This window comes from Nelumbo lutea, chromosome 1 (assembly GCF_056320005.1).
Source record: "Nelumbo lutea isolate HS-2025 chromosome 1, American lotus-T2T, whole genome shotgun sequence".
NCBI lineage: Eukaryota > Viridiplantae > Streptophyta > Magnoliopsida > Proteales > Nelumbonaceae > Nelumbo > Nelumbo lutea.
This window is the reverse complement of record NC_142684.1, coordinates 150,298,311-150,310,512: the sequence shown is the minus strand read 5'-3', so window position 1 is coordinate 150,310,512 and position 12,202 is coordinate 150,298,311. Positions and strand designations below refer to the sequence as shown.

Below are 12,202 nucleotides of genomic sequence, written 5' to 3'. Positions count from 1 at the left end.
CTGTCATATGAATTCATTGCCGATTCTCTCATAGAGAAACTACCACATACATTGAATGATTTCAAGACTAGTATGAAGCATAAGCGGAAGGACACTATTATGGACCAAGTAGTGATCCAAATTAAGATAGAAGAAAAGAACAGAAAGAAAGATGATGATCAGTTTTCCAAAACCAATCTAGTTTGGTTTTATAGAAGAAAAGCACATATGTGGGGACTGCAGCTCATTCTATGAGTATACAACTCAGATTGAAGGAGAGCAAGTTTTCATGGGAAACTCACAAACTTCGAAGGTCATCGGCAAAGGAAATGTGCTCTTGAAACTATTTCAGGAAAAATCGTAATGCTGAATGATGTGTTGCATGTGCCAAATATTCGGCGAAACTTGGTATCAGGAGCACTCCTCAACAAAGTAGGATTGAGCTTACATTTGAAGTAAACAAGCTGTGTTAACTAAAAATAATGTTTTTATTGGAAAATGATACAATGTTGGTGGATTATTTGTATTGAATATTTCTAATATTATTATAAATAAAACCGCTTCTTCTTTTGCTTATATTGTTGAATCTTTTGATATTTGGCATGCTAGACTAGGACATCATAGTGTTTCCTATTTAAAATGCTTATGTAAATTAGGAATTTTGAATGTTCCTATTAATTTTACAAATGATAAATGCTAAGTATGTGTAGAAGCAAAATTCACTAAGAAACCTCATAAAAGTGTACAAAGAGAAATTGAATTATTACAATTTATACACAGTGATATAGGAGACCTTAGATGTCATGAAGCTAGAGGAGGAAAAAGGTAGTATGTAACATTTACAGACGACTTCTCTAGATATGCAAAACTAGTTCTACTTAGATCAAAAGATGAGGCCGATCAAACTTTTATAAACTACAAAACTGAAGTAAAAAAATCAGTTAGGAAACAAAATAAAAAGACTTAGAACAGATAAAGTGACTAGATATGATGGAAAAATCATTAGAAAATTCTTTAAAGAAAATGGAATTATACATGAAACCACAACCCCTTATCAACCTGAATCTAACGGAGTTGCAAAAAGACATAACAGAATACTAAAAGAGATGATGAATGCAATACTAATTAGTTCAAGTGCACCTCTGAATTTGTGGGGGGAAGCAATCCGAATGGCTTGTCACCTATATAATAGAATACCACTCAAGAAGAAATGACAAATACCTTTTGAACTTTGGTATAACAGAAAACTTAGTCTGAACTACCTAAAAGTTTGGGGCTGTCAAGCAAATGTTGGAATACTTGAATCTAAAAGAAAAAAAATTAGGACCGAAAACCTGTGACTATGTGTTCATTGGATATGCACAAAACAATGTAGCTTATCGGTTCCTTGTAATTAAAACAATTGATAATGTTATCGAAAACAACACAATAATAGAGTTCTTTGAGCACATCTTTCCTTAGAGAAAAGAAACAATAAATAGAGAACATTCTTAACACCACATTAGAAACCAAGAACAAGTGAGTGCTCAAGGAATCAATACTTCACTTAAGCAAGAACCGGACTTAAGGAGAAGTAAAAGACAAAGAAGAAAAACAAACTTGATTGACGGAATGTTCACATTTCTAGTGGACAATAACCCAGTAACTTATCAAGAAGTCGTAACTTCACTTGATGCAGTATTTTGGAAAGAAGTCATAAAAAGTGAAATAAACTCTTTAGTCACTAATCACACCTAGGAACATGTAGATCTCCCACCTGGAACTAAGGCTTTGGATTATAAATGGATTTTTAAGAAAAAATTAAAACCAAATGGCACAATAGATAAATTCAGGGCTATATTAGTTGCTAAAGGATTCAGACAAAAGAAAGATGTAGACTTTTTTGACACTTATTCCCCGGTTGCAAGGTTAACAACAATTAAATTTTGTTTGCTATAACATCCATTTACAAACTAGTAGTTCATCAAATAGATGTAAAAACAACTTTTTTAAATGGGGAATTAGAGGAAGAAATATATATTAAGCAATCTAAAAGCTTCATAATGCAAGGACGAGAAAATAAAGTATGGAAATTAATTAAGTCTCTGTATGACTTAAAACAATCTCCAAAACAATGGCATGAAACATTTGATAATGTGTTAGTAACTAATGGATATAATAGCAATGATTTTGATAGATGTGTCTATATCAAATTTGAAAATGATAAAGGAGTCATGATCTATTTATATGTTGATGATATGCTAATAATGGGTACAAGTGTAAAGGTAGTAAAAGAAATAAAATATTTTTTAATGCCCAAATTTGATACCAAGGATTTGGTGAGGCTGATGTAATCTTGGGGATTAAAATCGATAAACAACAAGAAAACTTTATTCTCTCCTAATTACACTATGTAGAAAGTATTCTTAGAAAAATTAGACACTATGATTGTAAACCAGTTAAAATACTTCTTGATTGTAGTATTCACTTAAGGAAACATGTAGGAAAACGTGTTTCACAAAAGGGGTATGCAAGTATAATTGGATTTGTGTCTTATTTAATAAACTTTACAAGACTAGACATAACTATAGTTGTGGGAAATTTAAGCCAGCATACTCATAATCTCGGAAATGAACATTGGGAAGCTCTAGTAAGATTATTATAATATTTAAAAGGAACCATAAATTTTGGTTTACACTACTTAGGTTGTCCTCTTGTTTTAGAAGGCTTTACTGATGCGAATTCGATTTCAAATTCAAAGGATGGTACTTCCACATGTTTATTCTAGGTGGAGGAGCAATATCGTGGAATCGGTAAAGCAGTCATGCAACACAAGTTCAACAATGGAGGCCGAGTTTCTTGCACTAGAATTGGCGGGGTCCAAGGCAGAGTGGTTAAGGAACTTATTGGTAGATATACCACTTTGGCCATAGTTGGTTCTGTTTATATCTCTCCATTGTGGTAGCTAAGTAGCAATAGCTAGAGTCAAGAACCTGACATACAACAGTAAAAGAAGGCACATCCACTTAAGGCATAACCTAGTAAGACAATACCTCAGCGAAAGTACAATCGCTCTGGATTTCATAAGGTCTGAAAAGAACCTTGTAGATTCGTTTACCAAACCATGGACTTTTAAGGTGGTTTATGAGGCATCGATATGAATGGGATGAAGCCCATTACATAAGTCATTAGTGATGGACACCCAACCTATGTGAAAGGAGATCCCTGGAATTAGGTTGAATGGGTAAAAACGAGTCTTTAGATGACTTTAGAAAGCACTCTCATTTGTGTCCCATTTCAGATATTGAGGTAAAATAGTGCTCATTGCAGTTTGAGGAGGTTGAGCATGAGGCTCTTAATCAGTTAAGAATGGTGTGTGCAGTGCACGCTAATAACTGACCTAAGTGAGTGTGAAGTGTGACCACTTTTAAGAGAGATCTAGGGTTGACTATCTAAAACATTCATGATTCCAAGAGGGGAACAAGGCCGAAATGTTCTAGAACAAAAGAACCACTACAGAACTGATGAGTTGAGTTGAGTTGGTTGACCGGTTAGCTAGTTATGAAAAAGAAGAAAGGTTGAAGGAGTCTGACTCCACCCGTACTCTGTGGCATAACCTGTCATACCTAAGTGTTGATTGAAGTCTAAAAGACATCACCATTAATACTTTTCTTATCGCGATGCTCAGATTGTTCAATCTTCTTGTAATTTTGAATCTTGTGGGGGATTGTTGGAGGAAATTTTAAAATTTCAAGAATCTCTCTCCTCCCTCTCTTGTTTTTGTCTTTTCCTCTTCCCACTCTTAAGTGCATGGGAAGACTCCTTGTCCCACATTGCTTGGGAAAGGCGTGGAAGTAGAGTATATTTGTAGTTTTGCTCTCTATGGGTAATGACCCATAAGAGGAGAGCATTATAGATATTCCATGCATGTGGGGGGGGGGGGTGGGGGGTGCTTTTCACACGCGGCAAGCTGAGCCGGGTCGGGGCGAGTTTGAGGGTGCCGGTGCAGGTGCATGTACGTGTACGTGTACACATGTGTGATACACCGATTCACTTTTACTTTTTAACCAGATTTGAATTTCAAATTAAATGTTTTTTGTGTCCACTTGAATAGGTGACTGTTCGAATTTTGAATTTAGTTTTTTAAAAATTATTTTCTCTTTCCTTTTTCGTGTCTCTTCCTCTCTGTGCCTCTTTGAACAAGTGCATTGTTCTAAAAAGGCTCCTACTTGAAAGGACACCTCTATGCCCATTCGGGCCTTTTTGAATAAGTGCATTGTTCTGAAGAGGCTCCTACTTGAAAGGACACCTCCGTGCCCATTTGGGTCTGAGAACACTCTATAAGAGGAGTGTTGGCTGATACAATCTTTACACATCAATTTTCGATAATCTTCTTCTCTATATTCTTTGTAAAATTCTGAGCATCATCTTTTGTGGTTCGTAGAGGTCTGGTAAGCGAGTGCACGCCTAATAGTGGCTTGTGGGCTGTTTTATCTTGGCGACCGATTTGCGATCACCTGACTGCACCGTAAGTGGCAAATGCAGTTTTAAGGAGAGTGACCAAGTGGAACGACTCAGTCCTCATTCTCTCTCTACAATTCTCAATTTCGAGATTCTACAACAACAAACTCTTGCAAGTTCCCGTTTGAAAAGCGATTACCGATAAGTTCCATTCTGCTTTTTTTATTATTTTACAACATCTTTCGGCTAAACCCACATGGACATGGGATGGGACTGGGCGTGAGCGTGATGATTAATGCCATCTCCGAATGAAATAAAGTTGATAAGGATGAATGATCTTCACTGAACATGATTGGTACCATTTCACACTTGCAAAATCAACCGAATAAATGTCTGAAGTGATGGGAGTTGGGTTGCATTGCTGATTCATTGCTTGGATGTTCATATGGTGTGTCTCTCTGGAATGTTCATTTCTGCATTTGTACATCAACTCATAAATTCAATATAGATAATTTCGGTTTTCATTTGGTTCCTGACTTGCTGCGGAGACTAAAGAGGACAATGGGTGATTAATTGTTGATCGTTGGCAAAAGAGCCTTCCAATCTTTATAGGTCACAGGTCAATTTAAGGGAAATTGCTTATTAAGAATATCTCCTTCATTCTTGGGAAAATGTTCTCAAAATGCATGGTTGCGATGTACTTTGGGGTTGGTGTGAATCACAGCCTGTGAGGAACAAATCCGGTTTCTAAGTTAGGGTGGATGAGCCTAGTCCATGAACACAGAACACAGAAGGATTAATCCATGCGAACGGAAAATCCCAAAACCCTTCGAATAAATTTCCCAATAAAAATATAAATATACAGAGGGATGTCCAACTACTCTTTACAGTGTCTATAATTGAGTCCACTTTAATTAGCTGCGGAAAAATAAATTTCGGGTTGTATAAGCAATTGTCTTAGCATTGACCCACCCTTAATTATCAGAGAAGGGACGCTGGATCAACCCCATCCTCCCTGATGGCATGGTTATCACTCTTAACTCTTCTGATTTCATGATGATTGAATAGGATTTTTTTATAAAATATTCAACTGCAGGAATCAATCACAAAACACAGCGATGTTCATTGTTATCGGTTCGGTTAGGCTGATTATTCTATTCTCTCTCTCTCTGATGAGGAAATCGGCCTCAGCTCCTTCACTATCTTTCCTCTTCTTTTTCATGGTATCTCTACTACTGAAAACAATAGTAGGAGACCCAAGAACCCAAACAGTGAAAATCCTTTGTTCCCAACTTCGTCGCCACCATGGAGAACATCAGTGACCAAATGCGCACTACTGGTTTCGGAACCTCAGTAGTGGGCTTAGGACCAGGGGCGGAGGCCTTCAAAATTCTCATAAGACCCATTTAAATTTCACTTATATTTTGATTTACCTATGTTTCTTAGCTTTTGGCCCCCTTATCCATATTTTCTAGTTTTTGGCCCCCCTCAAGAAAAATCTTTTGCTCCACCCCTGCTCAGGACGTGACGCTAACTTCGGCCTTGCCCAATGCTATGGGGACCTCTCCTTGCTCGACTGTGTATTGTGCTACGCTGAGGCTCATACCATCATTCCCCAGTGTTTCCCCTACAATGGGGGCTGCATCTTCTTGGACAATTGCTTCATGCAAGAGGGTATATTAATGGAAGGATGGTTCGTAATTGTAGAAGGTTGGGAGTTTGCATGCCACTTAACAACTGGTTAATGTCGGGTACTAGAATGTTGCAAAATAAAATTTCAGGTATTAGATTGTCGTGTTTTAAAGTTCGGGTACTAAATTGGCACTCGACCTAAAGTACAAGGTGCCTATCGGGAATTTTCCCTTTTTTATTTTATATTTGGAATTTTAAGGTTAATTCCTTTAATTTTGACAATTTTCATATAGTTTTTTTTTATTTTTTAAATTTCAGTTATTTTTTGGAATGACCCGAATTGACCCATGAATCAACCCTAACCCGAACATTTAGGGTTAGAGTCTAGCATTTGATAATCCAATCCAAAATTCAACTCAATTCAAAATCAACCAGAAGTATATTGACCCAACCCGAACCCGACCCACCCAACAATTGGTCTACGAGTCGGTATGGCAAGGATTGGGATACCCAACCAGGCAAGAGGCAACCATCTTGTCAATTACTTGTAAAAAAAATCTAGTAATTAACTTATTAAAAAAAAACCATCTCGTAAATTGTAATGCGGATCCCCACCCCACATACTGCCGGGTCAGGACAGGACCGCTCCAGAAATACCTGTAAATTGTAACTAATAACTAATATTTCATTGATTCCTAATCCCAGTATCCCTTTCGGACGGGACACAGCTAACGAAACCGAGACGGAATCTGCTCCTCACAAATAGCGCCTCACATGCACATCCACCGTGCATTGAGAACATTTTCCGTGAATAATAATTAATTAATACGGAAGATGTTCCCACTTCCCAATGTACGGTAGGACGTGCATGCTCTGTGTGAGGAGCAGATCCGGTCTCAACGAAACCAGCTCACCCTCACCTCAGCCCTCAGATTCAGAGGAACCGAAGAATAGCCGCTTTGCTCTTTAGTGACTTCATTTGTATTGTTGAGGTGAAATGAATGCTATGTTACTGGCTAGAGGTTTAACGTCCCGCTGTAAACAAAATCTGCGCCTCCTGTGCTACTCTACGCCGATCTCCTCCTCCTCCTCCTCCTCCTCCTCCTCTTCCTTCTCATCGAATAACAAATTATTTGTTGGAGGTTTCTCTCTCTCTCTCTCTCTCTCTCTCTCTCTCTCTCTCTCTGTGTTTTAATTCGGTACACTGTTATTTTGTTGTGATAGGTCTTTCATGGGCAGTAGACGAGAAGTCCTTGAAGGACGCTTTCTCTTCGTTTGGGGAGGTTACTGAAGGTATGATCGAACCCTCCCTTAGGACTTAGATTTCATTTCTTTTTCTTTTAATGTTCATTGAGATTGTACTATCTAATTTCTGCTGAGCACCTATCCTATTCCTATCTAATTTATATGTCATCCATCACATGTTCGATAGAAGGTCTCACAGATCAGATGTAACTTTACCACTACCCTTGACTGTGAAATGTTAGAATTTAGATGCCTTAACCGCACATGGAATATTTCCGCTGCTATATTTCTACAAACGCATTTTAATTTATGCTCATTTATAAATGCTAAGATATGTGTTACCATAATTTGGGAACTGGATTACGGAAAATAGAGAATAATGGGCTTGTCTAAATATACTTTCCAGTTTGCATCAGAAGGTCCCCGAGTACTTTGAAAAGCTAAGTTGGTTTTATTTTCCGTTTATCCAAGAAACCGCAATAGGCCAGCTGGAAAATCATCAAAATCTGGCGTGTAGCGTAGTACTTCTTGCTAGGAGTTATGAATTACAGCATATATCCAACCCCCCTCAGATAGCTCTGACTACCTATATGTTCTAGATTAAGGGTGGCCAGTGGTGTTCGTCATGCCTATGCAAACGGCAAACTAGATGATGCAACTCCTTGGAATAGACAACAGCTCACCTTTTGTTTACTTGTGTTATCACTGTGAAGTAGTGTACTGAACCACACGAGTAAAAAGAGAACTCAACTTTGAACACTTTTGCCTGTGATACTGTGAGAACAATTATTGCTTTTATAGATTTACTAGATAATGTTTCATATGATACGGTTAAATATATAAAGAGGATGTATCGCATGCATATCCCAAGTAAAAGCAAACTTCCTAAATAACCACTCTGATCTAGGCCCTAAGGCTGTCAGTAGGAACGCCAAGATGAAGCCTAATGATGTCCCTTAGGCTCTGTTTGAGAAGAGTGCAAATGCTGGTTTAGTGCATATATACATTCTGGTTCAGTTTTTCTGGTGTTTGGTAAGAACACATTTATGTACAAAAAGTGACAACTTTCACAAATTTCAAGTGATGTTTACATCCAAAATGGGATGCAAATTTTGCACTCAAAGTTGATCAATGTTTAAAAGGTATATTTCAATCTTGAGATTCGTGTTTGTACCCATTACAATTAAAAATCGTTTGGCAAGAAAGTAAATTTATCAATGCAAAACTAAGCCAATTTTGCATTTGCATGGACCGGAAATGCACTTTACATATTTTTACTTGCACTCTATGCACTCTATTTGTACTCTTCCCAAACGGAGCCTAAAGAGTTGGTGGAAGATTAAGCATAAATTGCTGCTCTGAAAACAAGCCTCAACCAAACAATATTGTGAAACATGTGTGGAGATGGTCAACCAACATACCTCTTCTAATCTTTCAAAAAAATCTGAAAACAAAATGTCAAAGTTCAACAATTAAGGATCAAGTAAAAACCATAAAACTCAAACTCTTTAAATTAACATTTGGAAAAAGAAAAGTTAGTATTGTGTAGATATGAGGGTAACAATTACCAAGGCTGTGATCCAATTAGAGGAAGCGGAAGGTGTAAATGGTTGCCTCCTGATCCAACTAAGTGGGATTTGAATGACTACTCCCAACTCCCCAAACTTTAAGTGTTTTGGGTTGCAACATTGTTTGACATTGAAACACAATTACCACCTTTTATACTCAAATCCTCTTTGGTGGGAGATATTTGTTGTTACATCCACATAAGCGTCATGTCATTGCCACCTCAGCGAGCCCATTGAGACTTTTCCCCCTAGACAAGGAAATATTGATTTGATGCTTCTTCAAACACCCTTGCATGGATTTCCAATCCAAACAAAGCGTTTTGTGACTCTTTTAACTCGAAAGGTCTCAAACCAAACAGGTTTTCAACTGTTGAAGCTAAAATATCCTACATGGTGCTGAGGTGGCAGCATTTTTACTTGAAAGTTGAAACACCAATGGTATCAAACAGAACCTAAAGCTCAAAATTTTTACAAACAATAAGTCGTGTTAAGGGGCTCATCATTCAAATTTAAAGAATAAAAAATCCTAAATCATTTTAAAGGTTTTAGATTCACATTGCCAATGGCTAACTTCCCTCCACCTTCTGCAGGGAGGAGGGGTTAAGTTTTTTTGCTTTTAATTTTTTGGTTTATAGGGCTTAAAATTACATAGGGAAGATGTGAGAGGGAATAAATTGATCATTTGGTTTTACAAGACTTAAAATCGCATCTTTTTCAGGGGGAGGGACAGGGGAATAAGTGGTCCTTGCTTCACATCAGTTCTTGAGCTTGAATGCCATTTGTTTATTCAGTATATGGAGTGATTCGCTCTGAGTTTAGCATTTGTTAACTCAACCATGCCACTGATGCAAGGGAAGAGGAGCATTTGATGGTGCTTTATAGGAATATAACGTAAGCTGAAATATTGATATTGACAAGATGAAACCGATATCTCTACTTACAAGTTTGAATATAGCTAGAAAAGAAAGTATATTGTTGGTCAGAGCTCTTGACAAGTATCTTTCTCTGGTCATCTATCCCCTCCATCTTTCATGGTGATGCCTTGTATTTTTCTTTTTTTATCTTTGTTAAGTATAGTATCATAATTACATGGTTTATCTCTTCTCTTTGAGTTAGATAATCATAGTGGCCTTTTGTACCCCAGTGAGGATAATGTATGACAGAGACACTGGGAGGTCAAGAGGCTTTGGCTTTGTACATTTCTCAAAAGATGATGATGCCAGATGTGCCAAAGATGCTATGGATGGAAAGGTAAAAAGCTGATTAATAGACTCACATAGTTGGATGTGTGTATGACATTGACATCACGATTAGCAATTAAACAATAACTGATTGAATCCTTTTATTTTCTGAGTTGGTCCCTATTGCAGGCATTTTTAGGTAGGCCATTGAGGATAAGCTTTGCTCTTGAGAAAGTTCGTGGTGGACCTGTTGTAGTTCCTCGCCTTTCTAGTGTTGAAAATGCCAAAAATTGAAGTAGTTGATATCTTTGCAAGTGATAGTATTCATTTCTAAATGTTGATTGAATGGTTGCGACTTTCAGTGTAAGAGTGATGCTCTTCAAGCTATAATAGCAAGTTTAAAAACCAAAAGAAAAGGCTATAATAGCAAGCCTAACGCTACATATGTTTCTTAATTTCAATGGCTTTGTAAGAAGAAATGAACCTTCTCTACCACAAAATCAAGGTAGTATAGGAAAAGAAACTTGATATTCATATTGGAAATGGTTCAAACTGGGAAATAAGAATTTTTTAGTTCAATTTTGGCATGAAATGGTTTAATATTGCATCCACGACGTGGAAATTGTTTTTCTGAACAACCAGATGTCTGATTCATAAGCCAATCAAGTTATTTCAACAACCCTTTTATTTATTTAAATTGAAATTAAACCAATGCGAGAGAGTAATTGGGTTCATCTCATTGGTTTGATATGTAGGGTTAGGTGCAGCATCGCTGTAAAGCTTCATGAGGCTAATAAAGCAAATTCAAAAATTAAATTCCTTGTCAGTGCACGGCTAGAGTTGGTTTGTAGCTTTTCATTCAGAAATTCTCAGAGCACGTACTTTGCTTTCAGTATAATATTATTTTCACTCCGACATTCATTAAGTATTGGGCGCCCCTCGATGGAGAGACCAGATCTGCTCCTCACGCATGGCGCCTCACCAATTTCACAGGCGCATCTCACTGTGCATTGAGAATATTTTCCGTATTTCTGTGTTATTATTTATGGGAGATGTTTCAAATGCACGATGGGGTGTGCCTGTGAGGTCGTTGTGAGGTGTCCATGTGAGAAGCATATCCCACCTCTTCAATAGATCATCTCCCTTGTCCCTGCTACTGTAAGTGCAACTATCATCATCTGCATTCAGCAGAAAAAGGTCAATTAAATAGGTTTTTGGCATCAATGCCGTTTTCTTATAAAATGGCATCACATCAAAAATTTATTTTTTGGGATAAAATGATACCAAATAGAAAATTTAAGAAATCAACATGCTCATGCAGCACCAGAAATGGCATCGATATAATCAATGTTGATATATGAGTTTGAATGTATTTACATATTTATAAATAATACTAGTAAAAATGTAGATGACGTTTACAACGTTGGCCTATTAGCTCAGTTGGTTAGAGCGTCGTGCTAATAACGCGAAGGTCGCAGGTTCGAGACCTGCATGGGCCATTAATTGCAGAAAGTAAATTTTTTGTATAAAAAAAACCTTTTTCCGATTTTCATTTTCTTTTCAACGAAAAGGAGCATGTGGTAGCGAAGAGGCTGGACAGACGACAGAGAGAGATGGAAGGGAATTGGAAAGGTGGGTGTCCCTGTGTCTTGTCTATTGTCTTTCTGAACTCTGAAGCTTGATGCCTACTTTCAAGTATTTTGGATTTGTTTTGAGATTTCTTAGATACAGACTTCGATTTACGGCCACCACTGTGTCAAGTTGAAGGCTTGAAGCAAGGTCCAACGGTGACCACTTCTGCCACTCCTGACTCACCATTGTTTGACCCGTTTGACCTTGACCGGGTAAATGGGTCAACCATTATATGGATGCTTCGTGATTGAAGCATCCAAGCGCTCGTCCTGTTTAACAGGCTTGTCAAAACTCCAACCTACCATTTATTATCGTCAAATAGTCATTAGAAATTTCATAATTACTGTCATATCCTATCCCTCTATTCATAGTTACAAAACAGTAGATCACATCACAAATGATACAACCTAAAATAACTAATTACACCAGTGCCATCTTGGAGCTTGAAAGAATCGAGTTTTCTATATTCTAAGGAGTCGTTTGGTGTAGTGGTGTTGTGTTTCTGTTGTGGTTTCGGTTCGCCAA

At 37.5% G+C, this 12,202-nt stretch overlaps 1 protein-coding gene and 1 non-coding gene across 2 annotated transcripts; both read left to right on the top strand.

The window, feature by feature from the left end:
- The first annotated feature begins 6,766 nt into the window (after positions 1–6,766).
- LOC148878342 (glycine-rich RNA-binding protein 4, mitochondrial-like) lies at positions 6,767–10,624 on the top strand. The gene is made up of 4 exons (XM_088953229.1): positions 6,767–7,193; positions 7,276–7,344; positions 10,009–10,115; positions 10,235–10,624. The coding sequence occupies exons 1-4, from the start codon at positions 7,049–7,051 to the stop codon at positions 10,337–10,339; spliced, it is 426 nt and encodes a 141-aa protein (XP_088809355.1). The 5' UTR covers positions 6,767–7,048; the 3' UTR covers positions 10,340–10,624.
- Positions 10,625–11,470: 846 nt separating this feature from the next.
- On the top strand, positions 11,471–11,544 carry TRNAI-AAU (transfer RNA isoleucine (anticodon AAU)). Its single transcript has one exon. It is a non-coding gene; the product is annotated as a tRNA-Ile (tRNA).
- The last annotated feature ends 658 nt before the right edge of the window (positions 11,545–12,202 follow it).

Bases quoted from the DNA above. Each gene is read 5' to 3' on its own strand.
- LOC148878342 (XM_088953229.1), top strand. From the start codon at position 7,049: ATGAATGCTATGTTACTGGCTAGAGGTTTAACGTCCCGCTGTAAACAA. The intron at 7,345-10,008 runs GTATGATCGAAC...TTTGTACCCCAG, and splicing joins GTTTGGGGAGGTTACTGAAG to TGAGGATAATGTATGACAGA. The intron at 10,116-10,234 runs GTAAAAAGCTGA...TCCCTATTGCAG, and splicing joins AAGATGCTATGGATGGAAAG to GCATTTTTAGGTAGGCCATT.